Source organism: Spermophilus citellus (assembly GCF_964194105.1).
Source record: "Spermophilus citellus genome assembly, chromosome: 9".
Classification (NCBI taxonomy): Eukaryota; Metazoa; Chordata; class Mammalia; order Rodentia; family Sciuridae; genus Spermophilus; species Spermophilus citellus.
This window is the reverse complement of record NC_138191.1, coordinates 102646733-102665114: the sequence shown is the minus strand read 5'-3', so window position 1 is coordinate 102665114 and position 18382 is coordinate 102646733. Positions and strand designations below refer to the sequence as shown.

Below are 18382 nucleotides of genomic sequence, written 5' to 3'. Positions count from 1 at the left end.
TCCTCCATGAACTTATGAAAACAGAGACCATTTTCAGAGGTAACCAGTGAGATTCTTGCCTCAAGAAAGCCTGTGTGGCAGAGGAGGAGGGAAACAGGGAGGGAGACAGGGAAACAAGGGGAGACAGGCAGGAGGACTCTGCAGGCTGAGCCCAGCTCATGGGGCCTTGGGAAGCTGGAGGGGGGAGGTGGGGCCCAGTGGAGCTCAGGACCAGGAAAGAGACAGATGGGAAATGGATGAAAACAGAGGGAAAGGTAGGGACGGGGAGGAGAGGAGGCAATGACAGAGGATGACAAACAGAGACCACAGGGGAGAAGTCTGATAGATCAGTGGAGAAGAGGAGCAGGCACTGCGATGAAGGAACGGGCCCCAAGCAGTGATCAAACCTGCTTACAGGGAGCTGGATGAAGATGAGAACAAAGGAACCCACAAACCCCATCACACCCAGAGCGGGAAGGCAGGGCCTGTGTGCAGCAGGAGCACAGAGAGGCTATGATTCAACCAGGAAGGTCTTGAGGGAGTGGGGACATTGCAGCCAGGAAGATTTGCCCATGGGGAGGGCACACCTAGTAGTTGAGGCAAGTACCCACAGGGCCCTGCTCCTGTGTGAAGCACTGGCCATATCTTAACCTTTGTACTCAGGATGGCACTAGGAGGTAGGGGCCACCGTTACCCTGTGTACTTAGGCAGTTATTAGCAGGTGGGCAGCTAGGAGGCTCACCCCTCCCTGGGCAGCCTATGGGGCAGGCTGGTAGATGTGAGGCAGGGCAGTTTGCACAGGTTCTGTGCATGGGTAGCCTCTTCCATGTGGGTCACTGCCTTCTTCCTGATGTCTGCCTCCATCCCTGACAGGCTGCTGTCATCTGGGGGTACCCCTGGCCTGTGTTTCTTTGGGCTGGGTCATTAAGACCATGGCAAACCCTGGAATAATCCCCAGCAGAGCCCCATCCTGGCTGAGAGCCTCCCACACAGCTCAGACCCAGCCTCCAGGAAACCTAGGGGTCAGCAAGCATTCCCCTGTCTCCATATAGGTTCAGGATGACACCTCAGCTTGAGAGTGGGAATACAAATGGCTTTTGGGTACCAGTCCAGGCCTTCTGGATCTCAGGACAGGAAAGGGTCCTTACCCTCTCTGGCTCTCCCTCCCCATGCTGCCCTCATGCTCAATCTTGCTCAAGGTCTCTTTCCAACCTGGAGCCTACAGATGGGATGTAGCAGAACCTTGGTCTTTGGAAAGTCCCAGAGGAGCTATCGTGAGAGGAGAGAGCAAAACCTTGTCCCATCCAGAGGACAGAGGCACAGCGTTCCTGCAAAGTGTGCCTGTGGAATTGGGTGGGCCAATGGCTTCTAATGCTCCTTTTAACTCTCGGAATCCAGTGTGCCTTGCCTCCTGTGGGTGCTGGCTTCTCGCCACCAGAGACCCATCACGATCTATTCCCATGAGGGTGACTTCACCTTTCACAGTTTCCCTACACAGTGCCTCTTCAGTCACACTCTCTGCCTTACTGTCATTGTCCCATTCACCTTCAAAGGCCTGCCTCTTCCCTGGAGGACTTCTTTGATCTGTCCTGTATCCCTCAATGCCATCTGGCAGAGTTAAGTTTCCACAAAACCTTGAGTACCTCCCATTGAACTCAGTGAGTGGTAGAGACATATTATCTGAGGTTTGAATGGGTTTTGATGTGTCTTAGGATAATACCTGGTAGCCAGGCAGCGGCAGATGGTGGGGGCTAATTTAAGGGCAGTGTTATATTTGTGCCTATGTCTCCACCACCAATGACATCTCTTATTGATGAGCCACGCTATGTGCCGGCAGACGGTGTGCTCGAAGCGACCACCTGCATCATGTTCTTTTAAATTCCCACTTCCAGGATGAGGAAACTGAGGTTGAAGGAGATGAGGCTTCCTACAAAAGATAGGATGTGCAGGGGCCATCTGTCCCCTCCAGCCCAAGCTGCCAAGGCACTGTCCCTGCCTGAGGTGTGAGCAAGCACACGATGCACAGCCTGGGGAAGTGCTGTCTTCTTGCTGAGACCTCTCACAGCCCTGGGTGGAGGCTGCCTGGGTCGACTGAGGCCCTGTAAGGCCTCAGCTCCTGGAGGGACCAGTGTTTGTGCCTGGCAGGGCCATTAACTCAGCCCCTCACCTTCTTTTCTTTTCCAATGAAAAGAAAAACTAAAACCAAAAAACACACACAACACAGAGTCCATAAAAATTCCTTCCTAGCTGCTGCCCTGTCGTTCCAGCCTGAACAGCGGGGCGGCTCAGAGAGCTGGCTCTGGGCAGCGGGCTGGTGTGCCCTGTGAGGCAGTTGGAGCCGGGACCCAGGCTGGCCCCGGACAGAAGGCAAAACCAAGTAGGAGTTATGAGAACTAGTCTTACCAGGCGCCCGAAGGCATTTTCTTTCACACTTTGAAAACTCCCCCTTGGAGCCTGAGTGGGGTTTTTATTGCTTGGAAGGAGTCCCAGGGAAATGAGGTGGGACTGGGGAGGGGGATGAGCCCCTCCAAATGCCCCTACCTCACCTCCCCAGCCCACTGTGTTCACAAAACTCAGTCCGTCCCCCCACCCCACCCCGTCCAGATCCCTGCCCGCCACCCCCAGGCTCATGCTGGGGAAAACTCTCTCATGGCAAAGCGGCCTTGGGGCCAAAGCAAACACTCTAAGCATTCCCAGGCTCCACAGATGCCTGGCACCAAGGGCAAGTCTGCTCTGGGTAGACAGGGCCCCTGGAATGGAAAGTGTCCCTCGGCCAGGGTGGAAGGTAGAAGCCCTGCGCTGGCCTGGGCTGTGTTCCTGTCTTGCTGTGTGACTTGAGCAGGCACTGTCCTCAGGCTCAGCCTTCCTGTCTATACAATGAAGGAGCAGGAACCCGGGATCTTTAAAACATTTTCCAATGATAAAAACCAGAAGGATGACCTTAGGCAGAAGCCCAGGGCGGGAGCACAGAAAAGCAGAGACAATGTCGGCTGTTGACCCGAGTCTCCTCCAAAGGGGTCCCTGGAGCAGAGGCAAACTTCAGCACTAGAGGTCTCTGAGAGCCATCCGGGGTGAGGCGCTGGGCAACTCTTGCCTTGGATTCCTTGCTGATACAAGGGCCTGGTGCCTATGCCTGGGGAGCTCCTTAGAAAGCTTCATGGAGATGTAAGGAAGACCAGCTTTGGGGCATACAGGGCCTGGGTGATGGGAGCCCTGCCACCTGAGGAAGAGACCCCATTGTGGTTCTGGTTTGGGCTTCTGCCTCTCTGGCCAAGCAGGAAGACCTAGGCAGAGACCCAATGTGTCCAGTGTGCCTGCAGCTCCACTTCCTGGCATCTGGGTCCTGCCAGCTTCACACCTTTTCTGCATAGTCTCTTGTGCTGGGAACACCTTCATTCCTCCTTTAGCCTGTGGACTGGCATGTTTTCAAACAGCTTCATAGCAGACCATAGCTGGAAGGGCCTGTCTGTCCCTGAGATGAAAAACTGGGGCTCAGAGAAAAGAGGTTTACTTAGGAGCTGAGGCTCCAGGGCTCTTTCAGTGATACCATACCGAGGAGCCATCTGTCCCTGTCCCCCAGCAACACTAACCACAAGACTGGGAAACCAGTATGTGCCGAAAATGTCCCTGAGAGCCTGGGGGGAGTTCACGGCACTCTCTCGATGGCTCATTTAATTAAAGCTTTTAGTCTAAGACATGCTACAGCATTTCAGGCAGCAACTGGGGAGAGCCGGGGATCCCGGACCAGAGACTTGTAAGTCAAAGGATCAACATTAGAGGCAGCTGGCCCAGTGGCACTGCTGGTTATTGCTGGTCTGAGGTCAGCTCAGTGCCTATGGGCATCATCTCACTTGATGTCTAAACCCCAGAGCAGATGCAGGGTGGGGAAGAATTTGTACGTTTATTCATTTGGTGATTCTGTTTCTCACGTCTTAGGGGGCATCTTCCACCTCTAAATTACATAGGATCTTAGGCTCACATGGAGACTCGGACCATCCCAGAAAAAGATCTGCTTGTGTTAGGAAAAACCAGAGCCCAAGAACTTGGGCAGGAGGGGCAGGCCAACAGGAGGTGTGAAGAGCCCCCCAGGATAGGAACACTGTGCTTCCTCCTCTCTTTGAGGGCTTTGTCCATCTGCTCAAACTTCAGGGGAAACTGAAGCCCAGAGGGCAATGGACCTGGCTCCTATGTGTCCTGCACCCTCTGCACTTGCTTGATGGCACTCGCCAAGCCTCTGCATCCATCACTTACTGATGCTCCCTTTGGGCAGTCTTGCCTTGGTCCTGCCCAGTGCTCAGAAGGTGTCCTCTTCTCTACAGAGTGGGTCAGCCACTCTGTTCCCTTATTGATACAATCCTCCACCCCGATATATGCTCCTATGTGTGCATAGGTATCTGTGTGCTCGGAAATACAGAGAATAGAGACTTGGAGAATAGAGCTGGCATGACCTCCAAAGACCAGCCAAGGCCCTAATTGCATAGAAGAAGACGTGGAAGGGTTTCCACAGGGCTCACATGGCTTGGGAATGGCCTCTACCTTGGCTTGCCCTGGTCACACCCCACCCTGCTGCCCACCTCTGGCTCTCAGAGGCCGAGGATCCCAGAGAAAGCTCTGTTGCCATGCAGCCATCTGCGGACACACTCTTGGCCCTTTCCATGGATACCCATAAATCATCCTGCCACGGGCTGCTGCTTCTCTAAACTTCCTCTACTGTGTTTACATCTTGGGTAATGAGGGGCGAGGGGAAGCTAGCTTTCTCCAGGTGGCGTTCTGGCCAGGCACTTACAGCCCACACCCCTGGCTCCTCGTGTTCATGAGTACACTCAGCAAACACCCAGCAAGGCCTCAGGTGACCCAGAGCCGTCCAAATCAGATCTGGTCCCCAGGGCCCCCTGGCCTAGAAATACAACCTGTGGCAATGGTACCAGGACAAGAGCTGCCACAAGGGTGCTGGGGGAGGAAGGGCGAGCTCAGCCAGGCAAGGATGGGAAGGACACTCCACGGCAGTGGCGATGAAGGTGACCCTTAGTGTTGGACAGACCCGGATTCAGGTTCTGCCTCTCTGTGACTTTCTGTATGGTCTGAAGGAAGTTCCCTGATTGGCTACATCTGTTTCCTTGCTTGTGAAACTGGCCTGCCTTCTGTGACTCTTGGCAGAAGTAGACCATGATGGATGTCAGCACCTGGCAAGAGTGGGAGCTCCACAAAGGCCACTTGCACCCCACCCGGAGCAGAGAGGGAAGCAAGTACAACAGGGTGGAGGGCTGGGCCTGGCGCACTGGGGCCTTTACATGGCCCACGGGGGTTGGACCTGACAGTACCTGGGGAAGAGAGGCAGCTGGGGAGGCAGGAAAGGTGAGGCTCCTATAACTGGGCAAATTTTCCTGGCAGTGGGAACCCTGCAGGAGCTCCAACGGAGCAAGAACAATGCAAGAGGGTGAGGCCTGGGGCCAGGGGACCCATTAGGACCCTGCTGCAGGATCCTAGGAGGAAGATGAGCAGGGAGAGTTGACAGAGAGCATTTGGGGGAAAGAAAATGAGAAAACTGAATAAATTAAAGCTCCAAAGAAAATGATTTGATCAAAGGGCTTCAAGTGTGTATCAGCTCTCCTCTGCTTCTTCTTGGAAATTTGGGGATCCCTGGAAGGTATGGAGCCTGTGCCCTGTACTGGGCCTCTTGGGGAGCTCAGGCCCCGCTTACCCCAAGAAGCAGTGAGAAATTTAACAAACAGGCTGCCCTTTGGTGGAAACTTCCTTCTCCAACCTGACCAGATGGAGGAAAGTTGGCCAACCACAATTTACCTGTTGGGATAGAGAAGGGGCTCCCTCTTGCCAAAGAAAAGCTATTTTTCTTGTGAAACCAGGCTCTGTGTTTCAGATCGACATGTTGTGAAAAGGAAACCGTTTGGAGTCATTTGCCCACATTTACCTTTCAGACGTGGTTAGGGGTTAGGGGCTGGGGGCCCATGGCTGGAGCTGACAGCCCAGCCCTCATGGGTTGGACCCACCTCTGGCGGGACTCCTGGTCACCCTGGATTGTGGACATGAATGCCCAGCCTAATTGGAACTCTTAATGGCTGCCAGCTCTTTCTCTTGCCCCTGCCTTCTTGGCAGCATACAAAACCCTGCACTCCAGGGCACTCCCTGCAGCTCTCTGCCCTGGCTCCTGATTAGACAGGGGTGGCCCATATGTTGCAATAAATATAGCTACAGCGATGCCTCTACCTCAGATAGGTAGGGCCAGGGAGAGCTCGATGGAAGTACATTTCCAGTACACCAAGCCAGGTGCTTTGAAACCCATGCCCAAAGGCTACAAAGCTCAACTCATTTTTGTTCCAAGATTTTTTTTTTTTAAGATAGTGCACACGCTCTGCTTTATGGCAGGGGGCTGATACGTCAACTTTTCTGTCAAAGGCTCAGTGATCGGGGCTATGGGAGAACCATGTAGTGGCAAGTGTAGGGAGCAGCCCCTGCTTCCCTGGGTGGCCCTAGACAGAGCCTTCCCCTTGGTTTATCCTCCATAAGTGCAGAGTTGAGCAAGTGTTTCCCAAAGACACTGGGAAGAATCTCCAGGTGCACATTCACACGGGCTTCCCAGGCCTCTGCCCCGAAGATCCTGATTCATTATGTCTGTGGTGGGGCCTGGGGATTTGTTTATTTAACAAGTTACCCAAGGTGATTCTGTCCAGGTTGCTGAGGAAAATTCTGGATGATATCTTTAGGGTACAGATTGGACTCTGGATTCCAAGGGCCCACTGCTGGGGGCACGGGATCTGGGGTATACTGACAGTCCCTCCCTGGGACTTCCCTGGTATTCTAGGGAAATGATTCTCTGTATATGGAGATTGCTGCTAAACAGGAATGTAAGGAGACTGCTCTGTAGAGACTGCAGGCAGAGGACAGCAGAGAGAGTCTTGGTGACAGCAGAAGTTCTGGTGACGGACAGGCTGAGAGGGGATGGTTTTGGTGGCAGGAGGAACACACAGAAAGAGGACGGAGGGATCTCAGTATGTTAGGACGATCTGTACCTGACCATTTACACAAGGTTTACTAGGACTGCTTTTGAGATGGAGTCCCCAGCATTAGACAGCCATTGTCTGTCTCATCTCTCTCAAAGTGTAGTCCCCTTAGCAGCCTCCGTGCCCGGATGTCACCACTTAGATTTTTCAGGCACAAGGAGCTTTTGGCCTAGCAAGCATGTCCTGTTTGTTACTAGGTGCTCCCTCTGTCCATGGGACAACTAGAAACTGCTTGGCACACCACAGGTGGCCCAGGGCGGCCAAGTGTAAAGCAGGCTCCTTTGCACTGGAGCTTCACTTATAAAAGAGCAGAGAATTGTTCTTGCTTTTGTCTTGAAACTAAATCTGCAAAATCAGATGTGAATGTGCTCTAAAAACCCCGAAGGAATCCTTTGTATAGAGGGAAGAGGCAGCCCAGTAGTTTCCACTCTGATATCCCCTGCCCCACTTGCTCAGAGCAAGGCTCGCCTGGTGACCGTGCACCCCACCTTGGGGGCATGGGAGGGAGTGTCCATATCCAGCTCCTGGGCCACCCACCCCTGTCCTCCTCACCTGTCCTCGATGCGGACCCAGAGGTCATTGAATTGCCGCGGTCGCTGGTGTTTATTCTGCCTCTTGTGCCACTTCTTTTGCCGTCCAAACTCCTCCAGCTGGTTGAGGCTGTCAGGGAGCAGGAGGTGCGGGGACAGGGCTGGGTCATCCTCCTCAGGCGGGGTGGTGGGGGTCACTGAGGGTGCTGCAGGGACAGCGGCAGCTGGGGTAGCTGGGGCAGGGCTGGCTGAGGTCCCCTCAGGAGGGGGCATTGGGCTCCCAGCAGCAGGGCTGGAAAGGGGAACAGCACAGTAGCGTGTCATGCATATGTGACAGGGAAAACAATTCTGTGGGAAAGTCAGTGGGGAGGAAAAAAAAATGCAAAGACACCCTGCCCGGCCCTGCGAGAAGAAGCCCAGGAACACCGTCATCTGGTATGAGAGATTCCGCCTTTCACCTATGTAGTCAATAAATATATATTAAGCTCCTACTTGGTACCAGGCACTCTTCTAGGAATTAAATATCAGCACAGACCAAAACAGATACTGTCCCTGCCCTCTTAGAACCTCTATTTCGGAGCAGAAGACAGAGTCGAACATATAGGACATCAGATGGCCACAACTGCTGAGAAGAAAATAGAGACAGATTAAGAACCCAAGGGAGAGAGGGTGCTGGTCAGGGACCAAAGGGTGACATGTGAGCCTAGACTAGGAGGCAGTGAGGTCTATGGGCATGTCTGATCTTGGTCAAGGCCAGGGTCTCACACATCCACAGATCTGGCTGAGGGACAGTAGGCGAGTTATCTATCTTCAGTGTGCTTCCTTAAAAACGGGGCTATGACAGCCTGTGCCTCGCAGGGCAGGAGAATGATGTAGGTGAACACAGGCACAGCACTTAGAATAGGGCCTGTCTCCTAACGCACCTGTCTCTGATGTTGTCCATCAGCAAAAGGACCTGCCTGTTGGGCAGGCACTCAAGTGTCATGTAGGCATGTCTGTGGAATTCATGGTCCATACAGGGGTACACACATAGGCCCCAGGCTGGGAACATCCTCTGCTCTCCCCACTTTTATTCTCTCTCCTCAGTAGCCTCAGCGGAATTCCTTTTGGAGACATCCAACCCTGGGAGAAGGTTGGGAGTGGTTTCAGGAGCGGTTTCTGAGCAGGCAGCTTGCAAGGGTAGGTGGTACCCAAGGCCGCTTACAGTCCTGCAGCCTGTCCCCCCACTCCATTCTCCCAGCACAATGGGTGAGGGGCATCTCTTGCTTTGATGGAAAAAAGGCCATCAGCTCAGCCTGTCCTCTCCCAGCCCCCATGGCAACCCCAGATTCCCAGGGTCCAGGCTGCTAGGAGATGTCGCAGCTGTTGGGGAGATAATTCAAAACAGTCAGACAAAAAGATAGATCCAGGAAGCACCTGTGGCTGAGGATGGTTTTTATTGTTGGAGCCTACTCAGCGTCCCCACCCCCACTTGCTCCCTGTGCAGGAGACGAGGCTGAGAACCCGCAGAGCAGAGCCCGTGGAGGTGCAGTGGGGGACTCCTCCATTAAGGCCTGGTTTCCAAGATGAATAGGAGGCTCCCCAGCCTCAGAGCCTGCCAGCCTTCTCTGCCCTGGCCAGGCCACACACAATGAGCTTTTAGGAAAGACCTTCAGGGATGTGCTGGGACGGGGAGGCAAGGGGAGAGGAGGGAACTTGAGGAATGTCTTGACCCTGAAACTACCTTGGATTCTCCACCTCTTAAGCAAGACTGCTGGCCTCCCGCCCCCACACAAACTGCTTTGTGCTGGGTTCAAATGGTTCCTGCAGGAAGAGCGATCTTTCAGGTTAATGCAGAAGATGCACTGGGGAGGAGGCTCAGTGCCAATGTTTAAAAGTTCCTCTAGGAGTGCCATGGAGCCAGGGAAGTATGGCCAGCAGCTAGGAGATCAGCAGCTCACGTCTCTGAAGATCAAGGTCTCAGTCCTTCCAGAGCCCCCACTCCAACCTCCAGAGTTGGTATAAAGAGAAGTTAGGAGCTCAGGAGGCCCAGAGCCAGGCTGTCACTTACATGAGCTGAGTTTCCTACTGTAAGTGCCTTCACCTCTCTGGGTTCTTTCACCTATCAAGATGGGGACACATAGTTCCTCCACTGCGAGGTTGTTGTGAAGATAACAAGTTAGGAGTTAGAAGGAGCCCTTAGAGCTCGGTACAGAGTAAGCAGCCATTAGTGACCTGTTGTGACTATTCAAGTTTTTTTCGGTCCCTGGGTCTTATAACCTTAAGGTTATAACCTTAAGTCATGCTGTGGTCCCCCTTGCAGGTTGGTGAAGAAGGTTTTTGTGTAATGGATAGAGAGTGGGCTTCACTGAACCCTGAGTTTGAGCATCCTGACATTGACCTCTGGGACTGCATGGGATCTAAAACCTGACTCTTTCCTGGTGCTGATGCTGAGGACCCATAGACAGACTGAGCTGGTCCCTGTCCTTAGGCAGCTCCTGAACTTGGTGTTGGGGATAGGGCAGGAAACAGGGGACAGGAAGAGAAGATGGGGAACAGTGGTTCCATGAGCAGAGTGGGTGTGCCTGGCACAAAAGTCAAGGGTGATGGGTGGGTGTGTCCTGGCAGGAAAACCAGAGGCAGCAATGGAGAGGGTGCAGGCAGGAAGGTGTGGATCAGGTGAGGGCATGACAGCAGGGCTGCCAAGGAATGGGGCTAAATGCAGGGAAGAGGCCAGGCTGTGGCTTGTCCTCCCATAGGACCATGGAGATTTAGGGCTGGGACATTCACCAAATCCTCCAATCCCCATCCAATTCACCAGTGTTTCAATTCCAAGCCTATAGCAAATCCTAGTGCTACCCACTAAAATTCCCTAGTGGGATTTGCAAAATCCCACTGCTATATCTGGTCGCACTGTGACCTGCCATTAAGATTGGATACCAGGCCCCTTTCTGCTTTCCTACCTGCAGTCCTGCCTCCAGTTGTAGGTGCCTGGTCCAGTTGGTCCCCAGGAGGCACCATTACAATATTGTTTTTTTTTCTTTCCAAAACTCTACCCTCAAGCCTAAGCAGGAAGGCAGGGGTAGCCAGCCATGAAGCATGTGTTCAGGCATGGCCTGTGACAGGCAGCTGCAAGCCAGCCAGTTCCAAGATGCTCTAGGCCCCTGTTGCTTACCTGTGGATGGCCTGCCCTGCAGGAGTATGGTCCACCTCCAGCCCTGCCTGCCGCAGGACATCAATGACAGTGTTGTTCCCTAGAAAGTGACCTAAAACATAAGACACAAAGCAGGCTCAGTCACATGTCAGGTTGCCTGTCAGTGGAGACATGTTTGGGACATCCCCAGTGTTTGTGTTTGGACCAGTGAGGTACCAGTCAAGGCACTAGACTCCAAAAGGCAATATGACCCCCTGGGTAAGATGTGGCCCTGCTGTCACCCTATCTGGGTTCCTATTCTGGCTCTGCTGCTCACAGCTATGATTAAATCCCCAGTTTCCTCATTTGTAAAGTGGGAATGATTGGGATGTTGGTTGTGAAGGTTATAGAGAGCAATGGTGGGCACATAGTAAGGGCTCCAAGAGCTTCCTGTTGCATTATTGTGCCTCCTGCCACTAAGTCGACCCCAGCCACTGACTGTCCAGGCTGGGGAATCTCCAGCAGTCACATAAACCCAGCTCCAAGAAACTCTCCAGCCCCAGCAGGCCTACAGCTCATCTTTGTAAGTTCTAACTTGTGCCTCCTCCTACAGCATGGGGGTAGGGTCCTCTGCGTCCTTGTGGGTCTCCTGGACAGGTCCCTAAGGACAGAGACTACATCACCATTGCCTAGTGCCAACTCAACACACACTGGTAGGGTTTGAACACCATAGATTCATTTGTTTATCATCTACCCAACATTTCTGGAGCACACACAGTGACTAATACCCTGGGATGGCCATTGAGGTCTCAGAACCCTGTGGAGGAGCCCAGTGAAGCCTGCTAATTGCAGGGTCCAGCAGGCACAGAAAGTGGCCTAGAAGAGGTACGAACACAGAATGATCCCTCCAGAGGTGGTGTCAGAAGTGTGTGTGGTGGGGAGGGGAGCTGTCTTCTTAAACACCCCCTCCACTATTCATTTGTTCAGCAAACACTTATGATGCCCTTACCCTGTGACCTGCTCTGTACCAGGCACTGTGAATATACAAATGGAGAACTTAGTGTAAATCTGCAGAAGAGAGAGGGGAAATGTCTTCTTTTTTTTTTTTTTTTTTTTTTAAATGCAGGCATGAAGTCTGAGAACTCAGGGGAAGCCTTTCCCAGGTTCAGGTTAAGGACAATCCTCAAAAGGCCAAATGACTGTGAAAGCAGGGGCTGCTGGGAGTCAGCATCCTGCAATGCCCCTCTGCTTCCCGGTCCTCAGACTCCCTCCTACTCAATGTGTGCGTTGGCTGGGTGCTTGCCCAGGGCCCTGGCCCCTCCCACTGTGAGTCAGTCTTGTGAGGCCACTCTCCTGAGCAGCACTCCCCGCTCCTGCTCACCTTTCATCCCAGACCTGGGGGGATATCTCTGCCCTCTGACTCTGATTGCCTGTGATGGGTGGTGACAAGTGGGAAGCAGGAAGGTCAGTATGCTGACAGCCCCAGGGAGGTGGAGGAGGACAGAGAATGGACAAGCCGGCAGGAATGACAGGCTTCCGGTGCAGATGAAGCCTGGCTGGGCCTGTGCAATAGTTGGAGCAGAGGGGCCTGTCCTACAGCCCCGTGGCCTGCCAGACTCCTCTCCTCTCCCAGGTTGCCCATCGCCCACAGTCCCTGCAGTCCCACCTGGGGATCATGGGAAAGAACACTGGACTAGGAAGGCCAGATGTTATGGACCAGCAGACCCTCCGCTGAAACCCTGGGCACACCCAGTACCCTCCCATTCCTCAGGCGGAGAGGGTTTATACTTCTTACTTCATGGTGTCCATGGCTCCTCTAGCTCAGTCTGTACAGAGGTTTTTGTTTGACTTGAGACCATTATGGAAAGACATTCCCATCCCTCCCACTCCCTACCAATTTATTCCATTTGCTTAGCCAACACTGAATGCTATCTTGCACTGGACAGTGGTGTCTAGGCAGGGGCCGTTCCAGGTAGTTTTTCTTGAAAATGGGGCTCTTGTGATTGGAGTACTAAGCATGATGCACACAGACACATGACAGCTGGTGTGGGTACACAGGAGACATCCAAGTCAGCTTGGGAGTAGGGGGGACTTCTGGGGGGTAGCTTAGGCAACAAGGTGAGTATGGGAGTAGAGTGGTACTTGGGAAAGGATGGCATGTGCAGAGGCTAGGATGGGAGTGGGGTGTGTGGGGGAAGCTAACTACAAAAGAGACCTGGAGAGCAAAGACATGAACAGGCCCTTCTGGAGCTCTGGCCCTGACTTATGCTGTTGAGAACAGAAGATCTATGCTCTTGCCAAGCTCTGAGTCTCCTCCTCAGTCCATGGTCCTGGACAAGTGGCTTTTCTTTGACCAGCCTCCATTTTCCCATATATCAGATGAATCCATAGCACTTTGGCTCCTTGGGGAAAGTGATAAAGCTCTAATGAGGTAGGAGTGGACATCTTTTGGAAAGGCCAGAGCTCTCATGAATGATGGATGAGCTGACAGTTCTGGCTAGTCCAGAAGCATCCATCTTCTGGCTTGCTCTGTGGCATGGGTGGGCTAGAAGGGCACAGGCAGTGATGGCCTGCAGTATCCTGGCTTCACACCTCTGTCAGAAGCCCCTGGACTCTGTTCCTGGCAAAAGAGGGAATCCCTCTGCCTCCACGGAGACCTGAGTTTAAAGATAAGGGCCTCATGGTCCAACACTGGTCTCTGTGTCTGCCCAGAGGATTTCAAGAGTAGCCAGGGCAGGGCAGCATGCATCAGGCTGCAGTGGAGCAGCAGCAGCAAGTATCTGCTGACTGCTGGAGGCTTGGGGCTGGGAGGAGGAGGAATTCAGAGGGGCCGAGGCCTCGGCATGGCCCCAACGCAGCCCTGACCACAAGGGCCTCTCAGGACACCACTGGATCCTGAGCACTGTGTGGAAGTGTTTCCTGGATCTGGTTGGTGCTTCCCTGTGTTCCCTCAACTCAAGGGTGTCAGACCACTGCTGCTCTAAACAGAAGACTTGTGATATCTGGAGAAGATGGCAGCAATCAGGGGAGATCCTGATCTTTTGAAATTCTCATCCTCTCCTGCTGTAAGCCGCATCTGCTCCTCCCTTGCTCTGGGGGTGGAGAAGGGTGTCCTCCCTCTGCTCCTTGTATACCTCCAGGTGTGCCACGCCATGTGGTCTGCGTGGTCACGCACACCCAGCCTGTGCTCCCACCATCCCTCCCTCTCTGGGGCTTGACCTCACAGGAACCCACAGTTGGGTTGATGAAAGCTGCACTCTCCAGGTCCCTGGCCCCTCTCCTGCCCTGTGCATTCCTCACCACCCCACACGGCTCTGGCTATGTTCCTCGTGGGCTTTTTCCTCCTGCCTAATAATGCCAGGGCACTTGGGGTCCTGCCCTTGGTCTCTTTGCTCTTCATTCCGCTCACTCCAGGGACAAGTCATCCACCCTGCCAGGTTCAATTACTACACAATGCTGATGACTCTGGAATTGTCCCCCTGGCCCAGACTCATCTGTCCAGCCACCTGTGGACAGCTCACCTAATGCTCCTCAGCACCTACCAACCAAGCTTGCCCTGCTTTCCAGAAAAGTCCTCCCCAGCCAAGCTGAACCACCCTGTGTGGACTCCTTTCCCTCCTCATCCTCCTTCAGTCACCAATGACCTCTGTCTGATGTTTCCTCTCAAACACATGGGACTGCCCCTGCCACTACCACCTGCTGCCTGAGCCTCTGCAGAAACCATCCTGTTCTCCTTAGTCCCCTCTCCCTACCGCTGCTACACTGACCTTCCCATACCCCAGAGCTGACTGTCAGAACAACGGCTCCCAAAGAGCCACTTGAAGGGGGGGACGGCAGTGACTCCATGAACATTTGTGAGTGAATGAGTGACAAAACCTGTTACTCCACAACCTTTCCGTGATCTCATCCTACCCCATGAGACCCGAGTCCCCTCCATTCATCCCCTGCCTCGTCTCTTGGTGATACTTCTCCACATTCCACCAACCTCGGGAGCTTCACCCTCTGCACCAACCCTTGAGCCAGGGTTTAGCATGTGTTGTCCCCAGGGGCTGGCAGACAGGGCTGAAGCTTATCTCTTGGGTCAGAAATCCTGAAAAATGTACCACACCCATTCTGGAACCTGCAGGGAAGGTTGTGGAAAGTTTCCAAAAGGGCCTCATGGAGTTTGGACTCGGCCTGCCTGGCCTGCACTCCCTGGGTCTCCTGGCTGCTGCCCAGCAGCTTAGCCCTTCAGCACTGGCTTCCAGCTGTCCTCTGGCCAGCTCTCTGCAGGAAGCTTCCTCCATATCATCCACAGAGGCATGGGTGAGCAGAGGAGGAGGGAGAGAGGGTTGTGATGGGTGGGGCACACAGACCTGCGGTGACAAAGAGAAGGAGGTAGAGAGAAGAGCAGTGAGAGTCTCAGAGAGGGACATGCAAGAGGAGGAGAGCTCCAGGACCTGTGGGAACAGATAGAAGGACAAAGAGGAGAAGTGGAGAGACAGAGAGTAAGAGACAGAGACCATGTAGGGAGAGAGAAAGGGAGAGACACCAAGACAAAGAGAGAAAGAGATGGAGACAAGGACTAGATAATGAGATCTGGAATACAGAGAAGCCAGAGAAGGAGAACAAGGGAAAAGGGAAGAGACCAGAAAGAGAATCCAGAAGCCAAAGGCCTGGAGGGAGACCACAGGTCTTCAAATTGATGGGGGTGGGTGGGCGCTTGCCTCCCCTGAAATAAGCCAGGGCCCCACTTAAAGAATATTTATACACAATAGGACAAGGTACACTGCTCAGAGGGACCAGCCCTATGATATTTCTGAGCAGAGAAAAAGGCTCCCTTTCTTCTGCGTGCAAGTGGGGCTGTGCACTCTGTGGAAAGGAGTCCACACAGGGTGGTTCAGCTTGGCTAGTGGGGCACAGGCTGGGGGAACAGAGCACAGGCCAGATCTAGCTGATCAGTCGAATAGTACCAAATGTTCTGCTGATGCAGGAAGGCTGGTAGGACAGGGCCTAACAGAAAGCCCAGCTCATCAACTGACCGTGTGACCTTGGACAGTTTCCTCTCCATTCTTGGGGCCATTTCCCCACATAGGGTCCCAAGGTCTCCTGAGTCCTCCCACCCCTGTACTCCCATTACAGGTGACCTGAACACACACTCATACTTCACAAAGCTCCCAGGTACGTGATGCTTCTGAACTGTTTCATTTCATCCTCACAAGCAGCCCCTGGAGGTCCCCAGTGTACAGATAAGAAACTGAGGCTCAGCGAGGGGATGGGACTTGCCCAAGGTCATACACGTGGTAAGAGGCAAAGCTTGGACTTCAATTCAGAGATGTTCCAGTTCGCTGCATGTTCCGGTACCCCCACCGTGAAGAACTGGCGGTGGTGAGGGATCCCGAGTTCACGTTTGGGGGCAGGAAATTGTCAGAAACTTGTGCACCTTCCAAGGTTCAGTAGATTGGAGAGAAAAGTGTGCGAATGCTCAGTGAGAACAATACACCAATTAACAGGGCAATTTCAAGATCACGTTGGGGTCTGGGCAGAGGAGGAGGGGAGAACCAGATGTTCCTGCACAGGCCCCAAAGTAACGTGGGCCAGCACACATGTTTTCTCTCCAGTGAGTACGCGGGGGCTCTAGCTTTCTCCTCCTGGAGGAGGAATCCCAAGCCCGTATTTATGTTCCGTCTGAAATTAATGCAAGGGAAACTTTCAAATGAGAATCTCATTGCCAGGGCCTCCGGCAGGATATCGAGCTACAGTAGTGTTTGTTTTTTCGAGGAAGTGTGACAGGAGGGCTGAATGGGTGGGCCAGCAGAGGGATGGACAATTGGGGGCACCGAGAGCTTCCAGTCTGCCAAGGAATGTGTGGCAGTGAGCGGGCAGACATGAGCCTCTTCTTCTGTAGCTGGCTCAGGCAGGGCTGGGCCTTCTCAGATCAGTGAGGACTAGAATGACATCTCCTCTGTACCCAGCTTCAGACCTGGAGCTCAGGCACAGAGTTCCTACCCCTGAGGAGGTCACAGTGTGGAGGGGAGACTGGCAAACAAACACTTACAGGCCAGTATGAGCCATGAAGTGATGGATAGATGCCAGGGAGGATGGGGCTGAAGAGGAAGGTGTGGGACCCAGAGGGAGAGGTGGGAGGGTGTTCCAAGGAAGGCAGAGGGCAGCGCAAGGACAGGCGCAGACAGGAGAGCAGCCGAGTGGGTCTGCACCAGCAGGATCTACAATTGGAATATACAAGGGAAAGGCCAGGTGGGCTTCAGTGAGGTTTGGGGCAAAGGGACCAGTCATAGGATTCTGATGGCTTCAGGACAAGGTGAAAGGGCAGACTTTGGCTGCGATCAAAGAATTCTCCGCCCAATTGTAAGGGAGGTGGTGCTCCATCCTTGGGGATGTGTAAGGGTGATAAGTGCTGGTCAGGCCTGTGCCAAGGGGGACACTGGCACCCTACAGGGAGTTGGTGACGTCTGTGTGGAACCAGCACATCTTGCTGCCTTAGCAGGCTTCAATTCCTGCTCTGCTATGGGTGGTGCTGGAATGTAGGATGTCAGAAATGAAAGAGCCCCGGGACATCACTGGCCAGCATGGCTCTGCCCTCAGTATTGCAAAGGCAGATACAAATACTAAGAGGAGCAACCTGCCTATCATTGCTCCAGCACTAGGAATGTGCCAAATGCTTTGGATTCATTTACTCATTCAGCTTCATGAGAGTCCTGCTGAGGCGAACACAACGTGCCCAGTGTCATGCAGGCAGCAAGGGGCAGAGCTGGAGCAGAGCTGGGTCTAAGCCCAAGCACGGCATGGGGTGTATCTGTGTCAAGGGACGGTGGAGACGGCTGTCGAGGCTGAGGCTCTGGAGACAGAGAAGGCTTCCTCTGGAGCAGGATCTGCTCTGGGGCTTGTGCCACATGTCTCTGACAGTTGTTCAGACTGGGCCCCACTCAGGATCTCCCCTAGGTGTGAACTTCCTCTTAGAAGGTGTCCCCCATTGCTCTTGGTTCTTCTAAAATCCTCAAGGTTTGAATCTTTCATTTTATTTGGATAAGATCCTTTTAAAATTAACATTTGGTTAGAGATCAGGAAGCCTCCTCTTTGTGAATGCTGTGTCCCAGGTGTAAGCCCTGGGTATTTTGACCTAAGTCTGGGCCCTGAGGGCTTGCAGCCCACAGTACTTTCTCCACAAGCCTTTACTGGGGCTTACTACATGTGAGACATATGCCAGGCCCTGGGGACCCTGTGAATATTCAGAGATGGTCCCCTTTCCTCCTAAGCAAGACCATTTCAAATCCAGGCAGACTGGGCAGGGTGATCCCAGGCCAGTACAGGAGGTGGCTTGTGATGGGTTCTGTGGACTGCAAGGGTCAGTGCTCAGCCCTGGTAATCACCCATTGTAACCCTGCAGACCCCTTTCCTGAATTACAGCATCTCAGGGCCCCAGGACTGTTGGCCAGCGACATGGGCAGGGATAGAAGTCTACCCACTTGCTGGGCCTCATTGTCACTTGGAGTTGACCCCAGTTCTAGGGATTTCCTTGTACTGCCACAGAATATTTCATTCCCTCTGCCCTGTCCTCCTTTCTTGGTGTAGGAGTTTTGTCCCTAAAGGACTGCAGGCTCTGAGGAACCAGGTCACACTGATGGAATGAGAGCGCCATGCCAGGCCCTGAGTGCACAAGGGCCAGCCACTGACTCTCAGGCTTATCACAGAGGAGGCCTCTGAGGATGGGGAGAGCAACTGATCTGCCCAAGGCTAGTTCT

The 18382-nt window shown here is 53.5% G+C and overlaps 1 protein-coding gene across 3 annotated transcripts in view; it reads right to left on the bottom strand.

Moving 5' to 3' along the window:
• The window catches only part of TRABD2B (TraB domain containing 2B), a 219395-nt gene that overhangs the window by 5912 nt on the left and 195101 nt on the right, over positions 1–18382 (bottom strand). The window contains exons 5-6 of one of the 3 annotated variants that reach the window (XM_081306178.1): positions 10683–10773; positions 7551–7658 (exon numbers count right to left, since the gene is read on the bottom strand). In XM_081306178.1, the coding sequence (XP_081162304.1) occupies positions 7551–7658; positions 10683–10773 (199 nt within the window). Of the gene's footprint in view, positions 1–7550; positions 7821–10682; positions 10774–18382 lie in introns of those variants that run through there. The other 2 variants (XM_081306177.1, XM_081306179.1) reach the window with 2 other exon arrangements.